The 17,401-nt window shown below is 40.7% G+C and overlaps 2 protein-coding genes across 3 annotated transcripts; one reads left to right on the forward strand and one right to left on the reverse strand.

Annotated features, from left to right (window-relative positions):
• The first annotated feature begins 835 nt into the window (after positions 1 to 835).
• On the forward strand, positions 836 to 3,088 carry LOC109616939 (pancreatic secretory granule membrane major glycoprotein GP2-like). Its single transcript, XM_020056774.2, has 2 exons — positions 836 to 1,979; positions 2,106 to 3,088. The coding sequence occupies exons 1-2, from the start codon at positions 933 to 935 to the stop codon at positions 2,787 to 2,789; spliced, it is 1,731 nt and encodes a 576-aa protein (XP_019912333.2). The 5' UTR covers positions 836 to 932; the 3' UTR covers positions 2,790 to 3,088.
• Positions 3,089 to 3,436: 348 nt separating this feature from the next.
• On the reverse strand, positions 3,437 to 12,282 carry tdg.1 (thymine DNA glycosylase, tandem duplicate 1). Of its 2 annotated transcripts, XM_010868957.3 has the most exons (11): positions 12,170 to 12,282; positions 11,539 to 11,594; positions 10,681 to 10,859; positions 8,824 to 9,146; positions 8,613 to 8,682; positions 8,156 to 8,291; positions 7,965 to 8,047; positions 7,768 to 7,862; positions 6,253 to 6,424; positions 5,913 to 6,080; positions 3,437 to 4,978 (listed from the first exon to the last, which is right to left on the reverse strand). In XM_010868957.3, exons 2-11 carry the CDS (start codon positions 11,592 to 11,594, stop codon positions 4,821 to 4,823), a joined length of 1,440 nt encoding a protein of 479 aa, XP_010867259.1. In that variant the 5' UTR covers positions 12,170 to 12,282; the 3' UTR covers positions 3,437 to 4,820. The 2 variants fall into 2 exon arrangements, with proteins under 2 accessions (XP_010867259.1, XP_010867260.1); XM_010868958.3 differs by lacking the exon at positions 11,539 to 11,594.
• Between the last annotated feature and the right edge of the window lie 5,119 nt (positions 12,283 to 17,401).

Consider the following 17,401-nt stretch of genomic DNA (forward strand, 5'->3'; position numbering starts at 1 on the left):
AAAAACTATTTTGATTTGTAACTGTTTGTAATAAGTTGCTTATAATACATAACTATGTGTAACTATAATTCTCCTACTTTCATGTTTGAATAAAACAAATACATTCTGATATGAACTAATATGTGCAGAAGTGTCATTTCAGAAAAAGCTTAAGAAAAATAGATGAAGGTGGGCAGAGAAAGTCAAGCAGTCAGCCAACAATCATACCAGAAACATTCTGGAGTAAAGGTCTGGTGTAAAGGAGATATTGTCTGACAGTTATGCTTGTGAAAGAGTGAAAAATTAGTTTGAACAGATTGCACATTGAATGGTATCTAACCCAACCCAGTACAGAAGTGTGGACGTAGGGTTGGACCCGGAGAAAAAAGTTACACATTTATTAAATTCATGCAGTGAGTGTTTAAGGGGAAGTTCATCTTTTGTCTATATTCTTAATTAGTTAAATAGTTAATTCTCAAATATTTTGTTTTGTTGCCCAATTTTTTTTACAGGGATTAATGGCAGTAGAAAAACAAAAGCTTCAGTTCAGAGAAGTTTAGAAAAATATTGTGATGAAATATTATTGGGTTTGGAGTGTTTTGGAGCATTTAAGATAAATGCAGAAACATTGCCATGATGCATATTGTGAGATATACAGTTCGAGATATACAGTTTGTGCACAGTGTTAAGAAAAAAGGAATTCCACAAAAATGGGTGAATGTCCCCTTTAAATGCAATTAGCTTGTCTTTTCAATTCCATTCCCACCCAATCCATGTTGACTCAGGGAACAGAGGATGTTTTCATAAATTAGTAACTCCAGCCCACATTAGAGAATTGTTATATGACACTGTTGTGTCATATAAACTTCCCTCATCTTCTACCTGTGTATAAATGCAGTGTTTCCCCTGAGTACACTGAGCTGTTTGGTCTGATCTGAAGGACACAGTGCAAAATGACGACACCAGGTGCTCTATTATTTCTCACGCTGATCCACTTCATCACTGGACAAGTCTCGGGTGATGGTAACTCTACAAACCTTATCCCTTGGACCTCGATCTTCAAATGCGGTTTGAAAAACTGTCCGTTCGGCCAAGACTGCCTCATCGTAAGTGGCACCCAGATGTGTGTCGACCCCTGCGACCACTACACCATTCTAAACAACCCCAAGCGATCCGTATCCTACACTCGGTACCCTGATGTGTCTGTCAACGACTGCAATGTCAAATGGGAAGGCTGGCATCGTCTGCTTTTGGGAGGCCTTAGTGCCAAGATGCCTGAAGATTGCGTGGAGGAATACATGTGCGGAACATTCTACCCGCTGTGGCTCAATGGCCGACATCCCCGTCCAGAAGAAGGTGTGGTACCATCCAAAATCTGCGGGGTCAGTGGAAGGAGCTGTTGTCATTACAACTCCAATGACATCCACGTCAAAGCCTGTCCTGGAAATTTCTTCATCTACAAGTTTGTGGTTCCCAATGTCTCTCCATCTGCATACTGCGCACTTGTGCCAACTGTCCCCTCAACGATTCCACCGACGATTCGAACCAGAACAACCCGAGCACCAGACACGACGACATACGCAAAACCTACAAGTGCAACTACAACACCAGAACCTGGAACAACAAAAAGCCTTGATGAAGACACTGTTATGACCCCACCTGAATCCAACACAATGACTCCCTTAACTGACACGACAACAGCCCAAAAACCCGGCACTACAACAAGTAGCCCAGTCCCTTCCCCTGCCACACCCCAAAAAACAACTCCTGCCCTTAAAACAGATCCTGTCACAGAGCCAACAACCATCTCAATGATAGAGTTAGTATGCGAACGCAGCCTCTTCCGGGTGGTTGTCGTCACGTCTCAGCTGCTGACCGTCGGTCTGGATGCTTCATCTGTTCACCTGGCTGACCCTACCTGCTCCGCCCACGGTGAGGTAAATGGAGTGGTGTGGTGCCAAGTGGAGCGCAAGGAGGGCAGCTGTGGAAACACACTGAAGGTGAGGTCAACTTGTAGTGTTCACAAACAGCTCATATTCATTTTTAGCCAGTAACTGTAGTTTAAAACACGTAAATCTTGCAGTCTAAATGATATCTCTGTCCGTCTCAATGTGCTACCTTTCCAGACAAACGGGACCCACGCCATCTTCTCCAACTATTTATTTCTCTACCCGTTGGCCCGTGGCGCCTTTCTGCCACGCCCAGTTAGGATCCCCTTCTCCTGTGTCTACCCTATGGTTGCAGAGACCAGCCTGGACGTGGCGCTCAGACCTCACCTGTCCACGGAGGGTGCTGGTCTGGTGGGCGTGGGCTCCACGGCCATCGCATCCATGTCTCTGTACCGTGACTCCAACTACACCAACACTTTCCCCGTTGGTCAGAGGGTCGTTGTGCCTCTTGGTTCTCCGCTGTACGTTGGCGTGTCCGTGAATGAGACCGAAACGGAACGTTTCGTGACCGTCCTGGATGATTGCTACGTAACTCACTCCCCCAGCCCCTACGACCTCATGCGATACTATCTCATTCAGGGCAAGTGTGCCAGCGACCGGCGTCGGGTGGCGGTGGAGGAGAGCGGCTCGTCCCTCAAAGCACGCTTCTCAGCACTGCTGTTCCTGTACTGGGGGGACTACCAGGACGTCTTCCTGCACTGCCGTCTCAGCCTGTGTGACCGGAGGAGGGTCGGCTTTTGCACTCCGATGTGTTTGAGAAGGACGTCCCGCTCTGTTTCACAGGCCATCCCCTTAAAGCCTCTCACCATTGGACCAATTGCCTGGGACCAGTATGAAGTGAGTGACAATTACAATCACTGACGAGGGGTCGTCAAGGCATTCCTTGTAGGTCGCTTGGTATATGCCAATATTGTGGGTTTGATTCCCACAGGGGGTATTAAGTCAAGAAAGTATAAAAATGCAGTTACTCTTGATAAGTGCATCTACTAAATCACGTGCTGGAAATTTCTGTTCAAGAGACTGCAACACTACATGTATGTTAGAATAAGGAATCACATTTACAAATTTTAGAGCATCTCACTTTCCTGAAAATGCCAGCTATCTGAAAGTCCCCTTGCTGCCTTTGTCATTTTGTTCTTGTTATTAACACACACGGGATACTTCTTGTAGTGGAACATTTCTCACAAGCTGTTTGTTGTGTCAATCTTGTGATGTTAATAATTTAAATAAAGATAAATAAATTGTGAAGGTTTTCCAAAATGTGCAACAAAATTGGTGAGACAGTGAAAAATGTACATTGAGCTCTGATTTGGGTCTAGTGCAACTTAAGAAATAGATGTTTGGATAAAAACTGGTTGCAAATGTATGAGTATGTACAGAGATGTCTCTATTTTGTTTCTTTCAGCACCGCACCGCATAGTGATGACTTCTATGCCTATGACATGCATGCAAAATCCACAGTCTCTATATTGCTACGGGTAGAACAAGTGTACGTTTGACCAACACAATAAACGGCAAATGTACTTTTTATTTAAATCCACATTTGTAACAAAACAGTAAAGCAGTCAATACTGAAAAATAAAACAAAAACTTAGTGAGGTAGCTTGTTTCAGCTACTTCTAAACTTTCTTGACCCTAACCCCAGTAGGTGCGTTGCACATGACGCTTGTGATAAGGCTGTTAAGCTCAAGTATTATTTTGACATACTGTTCCAAGATCTACAATAGTGTACTATGCCACTTTCATTCTCACAGCGGGCATCTGTAAGTTGGCTCAGAAGAGTATATTGTAAATGTTAGAAAACAACAGGGTTGTATTTATTGGGCACTGCACAGAAGAAGCAGAGAGGGACATCCTGGATTTGTACAATAAGAAAAAAAAATCTACATCTATTGCAAATCATTTTAAAACGTCCTAAGTTGTTCCCTGAACATGACCCTAACATGGGTTTGCTCATTTGACATGCAAACAGAAGAGAATCTTTACATGTATACACAGAACCAAGGAATAATTCATTTGACACACTCTCTCTAACAAAGCAAGACCATCAAAGCAGTTAGCTGATACTATTACTTTTCAGACTGCAAAGTAAAACAATTCAGTAAAATATAAAATCCAATGAGGATAATTTTATGAAATACATTTTCAGAAACATACTAAAATACCTGTCATAAAACCAAAAATAATAGCACCCATGTTGAGTATTGTAGCTCCATGATAAAAGGCTTGTGAAGACATTGCTAAAGCCTTCCTTCAGTGGAGTAGCATTTTAAACGCAAGTCATTTATTTGAATATTACTTAGTACCTGTTCTCCTCAAGGCACATCATTGATAAATGTAGAGTACTTGCTAATCCTAAAGTTAACAATGCATCACCTACAATATCACTGTACTGTATGTTATGCCACAGGTTTGTTTTGAGAAGTGTTCACCTGTTTGTAAAAGACTGATTTATGGCCAATACAGTGCAGACATTGCCACAGACAAAACGCCTGCATACTCTATGACCTACTGCGCACCAATGTGGCAAAGTACAGTATTACATTAAAAAGAACACGCTTAAATAGGTGACCATCTCCAAAGACAATCAAGTCCCTGATTTCACATATTTAAAAGACTGCCCTGAAGGCAACCGAACACACATACTCATGGTATGACAAAAGGATAAAAAACACTAATATTCCACAAATTCTCTAAAAATTTTAAATTTCAATATTTCTATCTATATTAAGTAGTTAAGTGTATATGCCTAAATGGCCAATACAAAGAAAAGGCTAGAATTTCCATCTTCAGAGTGAGGTTCACCTTCTTGTTGAGGGCAGGGAGTGAAGGAGGTATGGGATTGAGGTCTATGCACGTCCAGAGAGAGCTTTGGAGCCCTTTTCAACTTCCTTATACATCCCCCGCCCATGCCTGGGGCTCCTTAGAGCCACCAATGTCTGGAATCTGATCTGCGAAAGACTGCACCATCCATTGTCCATCTGGGAGTTTTCCCTCTGCGGCGGTAGCGACAGCCGTAGGTTGGGAAGCATTCACCTTTTCAGCAGCATCTGAAATGAGAAAATGAGTTTCTTTAAAGCGCGGTGGGGAGCAGGCTACATACCTAGAGCCCGTGGTGAGGTTGTCTAGACAGTCCACACCTGAGGCCTTGGCCTAAAAGGACGGTCTTACCCCAAGTTGATTCATAATGTTCGTCTGGACCAAACACAGGCGAAGAGCCACAGGCACACAGTACTATTGGTTGATTGACTGCAAGCGTTTGTTGAAATGCACATCCTGTTGTAACTTAATATCTCAGAAGCCTTAATGTAGCAGTACATTTATCAATCCATGTCATCAGTGCATGTTAGTGGAGAAGGGAAAACTGTGTGACTAACGATTACCAAATATAAAGGGTGAACCTATATTGGTGGCCATCAAATTATTATTACAAACAAGCATTTCAAAACACTTGCCCTGTTCAGCCAAAGTATATTTTAAATGTCTGGGTCAAGTTTCAGGGGGTTTATTTATGTTCCGAAAAATGCTTGGTATTAAAAAGGGTAACAACTGTCATGGTAACCCCGTTTCAAAAACCTCTAAAATAAAATCACCTGCAATCAATAAGTGAGCTGACGCTATCGTGAAACGTTATTTCACAATTATAAACAGCGACAACAGTCTATCAAATTCTAAATTAGATGAGTGTGTAGCAGGTCATTGAGGGAGAGTGAACTGCTGCCCTGAAGGGCTAAAATCAGTCAGCTTCAAATGGAAGACATGGTGACCGTTTAAAATGTTCTGACCGTTTAAAATCTTCCGAAATTATTCTAACGATATGTCGGCATCGTCTCTTCCAAACCTTCTTTCACGGGTGTCCAGAGAAGTTCACTGTGACAAGCATCACTGTTGGGAGGAAACCCACCTGTTTCGGTTGATCAGAGAGACACAAAGACACAAGATGGCCGTGTGTATATGAGCTGTAAATAGTTCTACGGTCCACACCTGGTGTCTCATTGGGCTGACTGGTGTTGTCAGTGGATGAGAAGTTACAGTGCCCATTGCTCTGGCCCTCCTCCGGCCCAGGCCCCTCCTCCACATACGCTCCGCCAAAGGCCGCCTCGTAGCCCGGGTCGTACGCCTCCTCCTTGATTGCCATCCTCTTTGCGTCCTCTGAGGGTGGAAACAAAACACATTATAAATAAACAACGTTCCCATTCATCAGGCCTGTTTGTCAGTGCTCTATCAGGTGACTACAAGGGCACGACTGGAATGGCATTTTACCTCACAATGAAAAGTCACATTGCACCTAAAACGTCACATTGTCAGCAGCAGGTTCTCTTACCCTTGGCCAGTCCCAGGTCAAACGTGTACTCCAGCTCCTGAATCTCGTCCGATCTTGCCACGCCCCGGAGCTGGTCCCTCAATTCCCTAAGCTTAATGTAGAAGTGCACTTTGTCCTGAGCACGGGGGAACTGGGCACAGCGTGCGCTCGACGAGGGCATCAGATACAACGCCTGAAGGGGACAGGTTATAATGGGTCTTTTTTTTGTCCCACTTTATATGCTTCATTGGACAGTGGATAAACAGAACCTTTAGGCCAGATTCTCAGCTACGCTGCCGCGGTGCTTAGAGCACTGGCCCATCAGCAGCCATGTCCCATTGAAATTACACCATCTTCTGTGTATGGTGGTCAGATGTTCCTGCACACACTCAAACATTGTTCTTAGGTAAAAATGGCAAATTACATATTTTCATAGACTTTTATGTATTAACAAAATATGATAAATAATGCTTGACTGTCAGCTAGTTCACTCGTCATTAGTACAACCAACATTTACCGTTTCACTTATGAGGGCCAAAAGTTTTTCTTCTAATACCTAGCCTATGCTACAACATTTAAGGGCAATTAACATTTACTTTTACATTTGTCATTTCAAAATGTGATTCAGAAAACATGTCTGTGATTGGTACTAATGGAATCATTGGCTGAGCTTACATCATATTCCCGTTTTGTAGAATAAGGCATTATTAGCCAAATAATAGGCTGCCTTAAGTTAACAGCAAAATGAGATGATTAAAAAACTGCTGCTGGTCCTCCTAATCTCTTCCAAGTCCCCTTCATCTGTTTGATTCCTGAGTTTCTTTTTTTGCTTAATCACCAAGCAGAGCAGAAACCAGTATCCTACAAATGCATGCAGGGCCAAGCATTCCCTGACCACGTGGGGTAGCACTGGAGCGACACATCAACACAGCCTTATGGCCCGCTCCGATGTTACTACACGGCTCCCCTCACATACTCTGCTGTTGCAAATTTAGATTTTCGCAGGTTCAAGTATTTGTCGATTGACAGATCATCACAAAGTACAATTACAAACAATTCGCAGATAACCAGAAGACAATTTATTCACTTAACCCACTATTTACAGAGGAGTGGGAAATTAACGTTAAGCACCACAGTCAGAGCGATGAGTGCAATCTTGCTTGAATACGTTTTATAGAACAATTTTTAAAGATTATGACATTGGTGTCATTCATGTTCCTTTTATTCACGACATAGGACTCATTTCATTGTAATGTTTACAGTTATTGTGTGTAACTATTGCGTGTCCCCAATAATGAGCAGAACTGAGAACTTCACTGGGCAAAGGAGAATTCATTCGTAACAGCAGGTTCAGAGGCTCAGTAGTCGCCCTGTCTTTTTGACAGCTGAATCAACCAATTGGGCTCTCAGCATTACGCAAAGTGAGTGTGGAATTATACGATCACAGACAAATAACTGTATCGTAATAGTTTCCGGCAAAATAATCATATCCGTAACAATACTTGCTTTATCCGAGTACTTGGTCCACATACTTACCACGTCACAGTCCGGTATCTTGTGTGGCTGCAGACCAAAGTCAAGTTTCTTGGGCTTTTTCCCAAACAACTCTCTGCAGAACATTTCAAAGATACCTGAAAAAAAATTTAAATGCTTTATATGGACTGTTCATTTTCCATGAAAATTTCTTGCCAATGGAATTCACCCGCTATCTGCAGGGTTTCAACATCACTTACATTTTCCATTAAAAACTGCTATGAGGGGCTTGTACTTTTTCAGCTTCTCTACAAGAATCAAGGCACCCTCACGTAGCTCTTTGCTGCGAAGAAACAAGATACAAATCACCACTGTATTCCATATCTATGTGAAAACAGACAGCTCTGTGGATAGCGTTTCCAGCACATTTCCAGGAAGTTCCTAGGCTTACGTTGAGAGGTCTTTGCTTCCAGGCGTTGTCCTGGCCACCATGTTTGTAAAGCCAATCTTGTATTTCGCTGGCAGGCTGGTGTCACTCAAATGGTTGAGCTGCTCGTCTGTGAATCCAGACAAGAAGAGGCACTTCCCTGAGGAGCGTAAAGATTAGTTCATTTTTCACACCATTATTCTTTTGAAAATAGGTTGAAAACCAGAATGCGGTCTACATCCTAAGCATGCAACAGCATCCTGCTGTTTGTACGTGTATGAGGAACATTAGAGTTTTAAGTAAACAGTGTCGATCAAGATGCCATGAATTTAAAAAAAGGTTGGTTGATCTATAAATGGTGCTCAGGTAATAAAAGAGTTGACAAAAAATGACAAGGAAGACTGTGGACGATGCTAAAGTAAGGGACGGGCTGACTGCTGTTCAGAAACCAACACCAGACTGTAATATAACATTAACTTACAGAAATGGTTCCCTGGGCCAGGGAACCATCGTCCAACATAGGCTGCCACCAGACCTGGGTTTATTCCAATCTAGAAAACAAAGACAGTTAAATGTTCATAAGATATCGGGGGCGTTCATTAAGGCACTCAACAAAAAGTGTTTCACAGCAAAGAAAATGCCTTTTTGACAAATTAAGTTAGTTCCATTGTCTGGCACAAAGAGACACTCACAATGACGTAGTCCAGGTTGTAGTCAAGGATGTCAGTCAGAGTTCTGTTCATAACCTCGTCCTCTGTCATGCCCTTGAAGCGGTCCCTTTTCTTCTTGACCTTCTTGAAGGTCTCGTCTATCTTCTCCTGTGTGCTGTCCGCCTCTTGACCTTCTTTCCCTTTCTTGGGCTTGGGTCCTGGTTTGGCCTTGGGTGCTTTGGGCTCCTTGGGCGGTTTGGGCTCCTTGGGCGGTTTGGGTGGTTTGGGCTCCTTAGGAGGCTTCGGCATTTTTGGTGGCTTGGGTTCCTTTGGTTGTGCCGGTCTCCCTCGTTTTTTAGCTGGAGCTGCAAGAGGAGAGGTATCTTCACACTAGCTTTAACAAGTCAAAACTTTTTTGTAGATGAGGCATTATTTATTATTATTAGATGTGTTTGCAGGCATTTTAGGCTTTTTTAGATACAGAGGGGAAAGAGGAAAGAGATGTTTTGCTAAAAGAGCAGTGTGCACAGCAGGCAGCAGCTTACACCACCCTAAGACATTTATGTATACCGTAATACCCCGTTTATAACCCGCACTGTGTATAAACTGCACCATTAATTTTATAGCTTTGTTTGTATACAAACCCGAGTATTAACCCCACTCATATTTAAACCGCATTTGCCTGGAGAATAATGACTTGTACATACATTGTACATTAACATGAAACATCTGTCATAGGGGCTACCAAGATTTATTTGTTGAAGAATAAAATACATTTTAGAAAACCCTGTAATGCCTGTTGTATCATATTTGCTACCTGAGATTCTGAGACCTCTACGTCGTCAAGTAATCATCTGTGAAAACGTTGGCCGGTGGAAACACTTTTAAAAATGTCAACTTGTGTATCAGCTGCACTCATGTATTAACCACTGTCGTTTAAATTCTTTTAAAAATCTGTGTATAAGCCTTGGTTTACAAACAGGAAATTACGGTAGCATTGTGGGGAAATGCATCAATGAATACTTGTCCCACTAAAGAGCTACTACAAACTAGGGGTGTCGCGATATACCGGTATGGACGAGAACTGTGATATTAAAATGTTTTAATATTGATATCATGTTAATAATACATATATGATAATATCGTATTCACTAGGCAAAAATAAAGCTGTATTTTTCAAAAAAACCCACTCGGTTTTTCAATACCTTATTCATGTCACTTATAGACAAACCACACGTGCTTAAACAAGAGACTGAAACTATGCACTGGCGTTGAAATCATCTTGTTAGTCCCACTAGAACCCCCGGGAGAGATCCACAAAGACGCACCGTTTTAGTAGCCGATTCACATGGAAAAAAGGACATTGTATTTTTCCTAAAACTCCTCTCGGTTTTTCCATAGATTATTCATGGACAAACGATGCATTTGTTTAAACTATGAGTCTGGACCTATACACTGGACCTAACACTAGTGTTATAATTTTCATAGCCTATTCAGTAGGTGAAAATGGGTTGTATTTTTCCAAAAAATCCTCTCAATGTTAGGGCTTGTGGATCTTTTGTTTATCAGTTCATCTGGTTGCCTTTTCACTATCCATTAAGTGCAATTGTTGTTTTTGTATAGTTTTATTTTTTTTTATTTGTAGACTTATGGTTACAGACTCTCTCCACCTCCATACACTCCTATTTTCAGTGTAATTCTTTTGCCAAACAAGAGAAGAATACATTGACTGTCTATATCTATAGACAGCTCGATAATATTGTTACCGTGAATTATTTTGGCCACGATAATCGTGCAGTGAAAATCTGATATTGTGACAGCCCTACTACAAACCCATCGGGTCAGAGATACAGAGGATAATGTCCCCATTGTCACCGTGGGGAAAAAGAACCGGGGTACCTTTAGCTAAGTTGGTGGGCTCTTCCTGAGCGAGGGACTCAGGATTGACAGCCATTTGGGCATGTGCCATGACCCTCTCCTCTCTTGGTGCCTCAACGTAGTGTGGGTGAGGGCTATATTGGTGGTTGATGCCCGGATACTGCCCTTGCAAAGCTTGAAGCTGTTGAGTGGACTGAATCCTGTACATGGACAAGAAGAAAGGCCACTCTGTGTTAATTCTATAACTGAATACAAAAACACACCATGTCGTGAAAACAAACACACCATGTCCTCTAGGACACACACAGAATCCCAGACTACTCAAAAGAAAGATACGAAAAAATACAGCAGGCACATTTTTGGGGTGGCAAAAGTACACCTTTATATAGAGTAACAGAAGTTTTGTATACCAAATAGATTTTGCAAGTCTCCTAGATTAGGCATACAGTTTAAATTTAAAGTCATGAAGCAGACACTCATATCTGGTGTGACTAAGTAGTAGTAGTAGTAATAGTAGTAGTAATAGTAGTGAGTTCATATGATAGCATATATTTTTCGTACTGGTCGCACATTTTAATCAAACCAACAATCCTAGCGTTGCAAGCACCATGCTCTACCAGTGTATATTACGTGTGGATCTACGTTCAGAATACCTGGTCTGATAGTATCCATTGCACAGTCCATACTCACAGACTTGCAAGAGAAAAAATACCATTCTTTAACTCAAGTAAATGCATTATAGGTTGCATGTTTCAAATCAATTAATCTGATGCAATTAAGACAACACATGCTGAGATTTCAGTTTAATAGCATTGGCCATTCAGGGGAGCTTTGGTTCAAAATCTGTGTCCCTGGCACCTTTTGACGGGGATGACTCACCACTGTTGTAGATATTCCGAGGGGACAGGCAGTGATCCATACAGCTTTTCTTCCATCTTTATGGTGGATTTAAGTTGTTAGATAGATCAATATTAATGTTGAGGATACATTTTTATCCTGATTTGGATAAAGCACATTATTTTCTGTAAATGTTCTGGCTTTGTTGGGGAAGAAACCGTGTATCAGGAAAAAAAAGGTTAACGTTTGTTCACTTTAGCTAGCTATTGTGCTAGACTAACGTAAGTAGTAGCTATTAATTATAAGCGCTATGGTAAACTAGTACCAAAGATAGCCCAGCTGCACAATCAGCACTGCTTTGTAAACAAAGCACCAACACCACATATAGCTAGCATCCCTCTACTTCGTCTACAGTTAACTAGTACTTTCATCCAAATCAACGTTAAATAACCCACATGATTTGTGGTATGAGAAAGGAATTAATAGCCAGCTAACCATATTCGCAAGGTAGCTAGCTAACATTAGTTGTGTTAGCAACCAAGCTAGCGAACGTTAGCTCTCCCGCTAACGTGGATTAGTATGGATGAATGACTTGCTAAGTTGCTAGCTAACTTGCAATGAGCTTACTAGCTACACAAGTTGATTCTGTGTAATTAATCAAATGAATACATACCTCTTACAGATATGGTTGTTTTTTTTCTTTCTTGAAACCGATTCTATTAAATCACTTTAGCGTTGGACTTCCTAGCATGTTACAAGCAACAAAGAAATGACAGCGGTGCTGAGTTCAACTTTGACATGAGAAAATACCAACAGAATAATGAGGGGGAAATATAGTAAAACATTCCTTACCCGAAAAAATGTGTGAAGGTTTTGCTCATGCATCTTTCACATTTATATATTATCCCACTATAACTCTATATAAAGCCACCTGACTTGTATTTACTTATGAAATAGATTATATTAAAATATAAACCAAGCCCCACTCCCCCATTTTACCGTTGGTTTGTTCTACAGACTTTTAAATTCCCGAGGTTCTCCTCTTGGTTTTTCAGAGAGCCGGTGGCCACGAAGTAGGTCGTAGTGGGTGTATATATTTTTCCTTTAAAAAAAAGAAAAAAACATTTAACTTTTTTTGTAAAGGTGTCTAGCTTGGTATGTAGTATAATTTTATACCTTAATAGATTTCGATATCGGACCATCCTCGATTGGGTTACATTTTATATTGTAGGGTTACAAAAATCAGAATAGTTAATTGAAAATGCAAGTGATGGATCGGTCTTAAACGCCAGGTGATGCAGAATACAAATATAAACTTTCATTAATTTGCATAGAGAAGCCATTTTGTTTTTGGAGAGGGAAAGTTGAGTAGGTAAACTGTCTGCACACTCGAAAATGATTGTATTAGTGTTGGGGAAGAAGATGCTATTTTGCTAGAGCTGAGGGACGCAATAGAAAGTTTGAAGCTAAACAAAATGGTTTATAACAGATATAAAAGTGCAGAGAGGGAAATGCACAGGTTACCAAAGGAATGGTCTCCATTCATTTTTTTTGTCTCCATTTTCAAAAGCACATAAACAGACTACATTCTTCAACTCCGTTAGTGTGTGACTTATTTTTAGCATTAGCCAATATATACCATTAGTTCCATTTGCTTTCTCGTTGTGCGTTGTGAGAGTTACAGCCTTAAACAGTAGTTGTTTTTTAATGGAAATCCCTAAAGTTGATTAAGGTTGGGTTTTGCCCCTTGTGTCCAGCTTGCCCCTGTATCTCCTGTATTACCACTGACCAAGAGTGGTGGAACCCTGTCACACTCCGTGCAATCCACAGTGCCCTCAAAACACAACTTAATTCTCCGTTTAAGGGGGAGTCATTTTTACCCCCATACCTGTACTTTGCAAAGCATACAGTTAGGCCCAAGTGTTTGCATACCCTGAAATTGTGACATTTTGGCTTAGATTTAGAAAATGAGTCATCATGCAACAAAAAAAAATTATATATTTAATTGAAGGATAGAGATCATATGAAGCCATTCATTATCACAGATGTTTGGCTCATTATAAATCATAATGATTACAGAAATCACCCAAATGGCCCTGATTAAAAGTTTACATACCCTTGAATGTTTGGCCTGGTTACAGACATACGAGGTGACAAATGGCAATAAAGGTGAATTTCCCACACCTTTTAAAATTGCGATTAGTGTAAATTGTCAATGAGTTTGTTAGCTCTCATGTGGATGCACTGAGCAGGCTAGATACTGAGCCATGGGGAGCAGAAAATAACTGTCAAATGACCTGTGTAACAAGGTAATGGAACTTTATAAAGATGGAAAAGGATATAAAAAGATATCCAAAGCCTTGCAAATGCCAGTCATTACTGTTCAATCACTTATTAAGAAGTGGAAAATTCAGGGATCTCTTGATACCAAGCCAATGTCAGGTAGAACAAGAAAGATTTCAGCCAAAACTGCCAGAAGAATTGTTCGAGATACAAAGAAAAACCCACAGGTAACCTCAGGAGAAATACAGGCTGCTCTGGAAAAAGACGGTGTGGTTGTTTTAAGGAGCACAATATGACGATACCTGAAAAAAATGAGCTACTTGGTTATGTTGCCAGAAAGAAGCCTTTAATGGGTCAATGCCACAAAAAAACCTGGTTACAATATTCCATACAATACTCTGACACACCTCACAGCTTCTGGCACAACCATAAGCGCTATGTTTGGAGAGGGGTCAACAAGGCCTATAGTGAACAGAATACCATCCCCACTGTGAAGCATGGTGGTGGCTCACTGGTGTTTTGGGGGTGTGTGAGCTCTAAAGGCACGGGGAATCTTGTGAAAATGTATGGCAAGATGAATGCAGCATATTACCAGAAATTTGCATTTTTCTGCACGAAAGCTGCGCATGGGACGCTCTTGGACTTTCCAGCACGACAATGACCCTAAGCACAAGGCCAAGTTGTCACTTTAGTAGTTACAGCAGAAAAAGGTGAAGGTTCTGGAGTGGCCATCACAGTCTCATGACCTTAATATCAACAAGCCACTCTGGGGAGATCTCAAATGTACTTTATTTATGGAATCCATGCTAGCCACCAGGGTCTCACAGCTGCCCATGAGAGGACAGTGGGTATGGAAGCTTGTCACTTTGGACATCATAGGGCATACACTTAGTGTTCTCAAATAACAACGGACTGAGCCATTTGAAGACTATTTGGGAGCCTTTGAAACGAGATGGGAGTCAGAACTTGAATATCTGTCTACAGAAGTACCCGAAACTGTGCTTTGAATCAAATATTGCAGTTATATCTTTAGTGGTTTGTTATCATCAAGTACGGCAGCAGTTAGCATACTGGCTATGGCATCGAAATAGCAACTTAAAAGTTGCCATATAGATTCCTAAGCAGGCAAGGAGAAACCTTTTAATTTTGTCCCTAAGCATAGCAGTTACTTAAAATATGTAAGTTACTATTAATGAGACTGATAAATTCCTCAAATGTACATGTGCATTTTGTTGTAATGTACAAGTGTATTTTCAAACTGCCTCTTTTACATTGAAGGTTAGGGCTAAAGTTAGGGTTATGTTTCTTTGTGAAAAATGTTTGATTTACATTGAAATCATGTACCAAGCGGGTGGACAGATTCAGTGATCATGGCCTTCATCAAATAATGGATATGTGGGTATAGACCCAGGAAAGTCAAAAGGGCAGGACCTCCTGCATCAGTGGGACCAGATGGAGAAGAATGAGGAAGCTATACAAGATGAAATACACAAGATGGCATGCGAAAGATGTCAGTGCCTATAAAAGGAAGTTTTGTCATCATATTTATTATGGGAACAGACAGGTATCCAAGAGAACATTTAAGTTGATAAACACTAAGCAGTATGAGCGAGATAGTAACCAACGCATCTCTGCTAACCACTGTAATTGACATGGGGATCTGGCTGTAGGTTAAGCTTTTTTAAAAAAGTGGACATGGACTTCATTGTGCTGGAATGGTCAAGTTTCAATCGAGAAAATGTGCTCATACTATCAAATGTATCTTAAATGTCACTGTTGCTATCCCCACCAAACATCAGAAGGCTGTTACTAGAGACTTTGGTCATGGAATGGGTTTGACAGCTAGAGACGGAAATAATTCAAAATATCTGCTGTCTCCCTCCCTGATCAAGACTACCTGGGCAGTGTGAAATGTTTAATCAGAATCTTAATGATTTAATGTCTTTCTGCAGTTGAGACAACACTTGCAAGAATTGGTGGTTGCTTGTAAAACCTTCCAGCACAAGTTGTACTCCTTGATGTTTGGCCAGTCACCCAACCAGCCCATTGAAATGTTAGGGGTTTGAAGGCATAAGGAACAGGCCAGTCTGAGACCCCTAGTCGTCCACTGAAGTAGGCTAACAAAAGCATGCCTCCTCGACTGACTTCACAATGGCAATCTACTTTCAGTCTTGGGGCAGAAACACTATGACTCAAGATGATTTCCTTCTTGCAAACTCACTTTTAGACAAACATGAGACCTTCCTTAATTTTCCATAGGACTTTGTAAAGATTCAGTCTGTTATTTTCTGTTGTTAGTGTGGTACACAACCATCTCACAGTTCTTAAATGTCTGAGATATTCGTCTCTGGAAATGATATGCCACACAGCAATCTGCTAAAGTGGTACCTCCCAAATTGTGTGATGAAAGTAGTGAATATATTGTTTATGTCCAAACTGTAGCAAACTCTTTCTGCAGCCCCTTGTTACAGTGAGATCAGAAACAGGGGGACAGAGAATCAGGAAAATAAGTATTTTTTTAATACAATTATTTTCTTCATTACCAGATGTATCAAATAATGATCATTGTATAGCTTTGTAAGACTACAAATGACCAACCAATGTTTTATAGTGGTATATTTCCCTAATATTGTAAAGAGCTGGCTATTGTACCTATAGAATTCCATTAATGATGCTAGCAATATGCCAAGTTCAATTACCTCCAATTTCCATGCAGACATAAACAGTTAATCCAACACTGGGTAAGCAGGAGTTCCAAGCATTCTTTGGATGGCTTAATGTCTGCTAGTTTTTGTTGTTTCCTCTCAATTGGTGTCCATTAGACCTAGACAACCCAGTGACTTAAGTAATCAGGGACATAAATTCATCAGTTAATACAAGGGAGATGTAAAATCCATGTACACAGTCTTCCATGGAACTATTTTTAAACCTGTGCATCAGGACCAACATACAATAGCTAGTGAAGGTTTACATTCTAAGTTTTACTGCCTTAAAATGTATCCTTAGATCATATTAGACTGTTAATATCTAAATTGTGAATTAATTTTGTTTTATTGATTGCATATGCCTTGACACATCGGAGTTAAGCTTGCTGTACATGTTTCAGAAATAAGAACTGGGTATAAGGTAGGAAATTAATTTCATTCAATTTCCCACCAGGTACTAAAGCTTTCCATATATCCAATAACTACTGAACATCTCATTAAAACCTTGTTCAAGCACATTTTACAACCATTACAGCTTTGAATCGTTTTGAATAATTCTACCATTATTGCACGAAAAGAAATGTTCATGCGCCGTCAATTTAGAATCATTTATGTACGGTAATATTCAAACCGTGTTGCTGATTTTCATCTTAGGTCACTCACCTTTTTGAAAGCAATTCTGGTGTTTCTTAAGCATATTATGTTTGTGTAATTGTCCAGCTAATGTTTTCAGAAGACTATAGCAGGATTTAATCCGTTTTTACCTGGCATTGTGCCTCTTACATACAGTATCTTTGGATTCTGACAAAGTCACTGGTCCCTGCTGGTAACAAGCATACCAATAACACAATGCTGCCACCACAATGCTTTCATTCACAGATTTTTTTTTTTTTAAAAAGCATTCACTCCACATTACT

Source organism: Esox lucius, chromosome 19, assembly GCF_011004845.1.
Source record: "Esox lucius isolate fEsoLuc1 chromosome 19, fEsoLuc1.pri, whole genome shotgun sequence".
Classification (NCBI taxonomy): domain Eukaryota; kingdom Metazoa; phylum Chordata; class Actinopteri; order Esociformes; family Esocidae; genus Esox; species Esox lucius.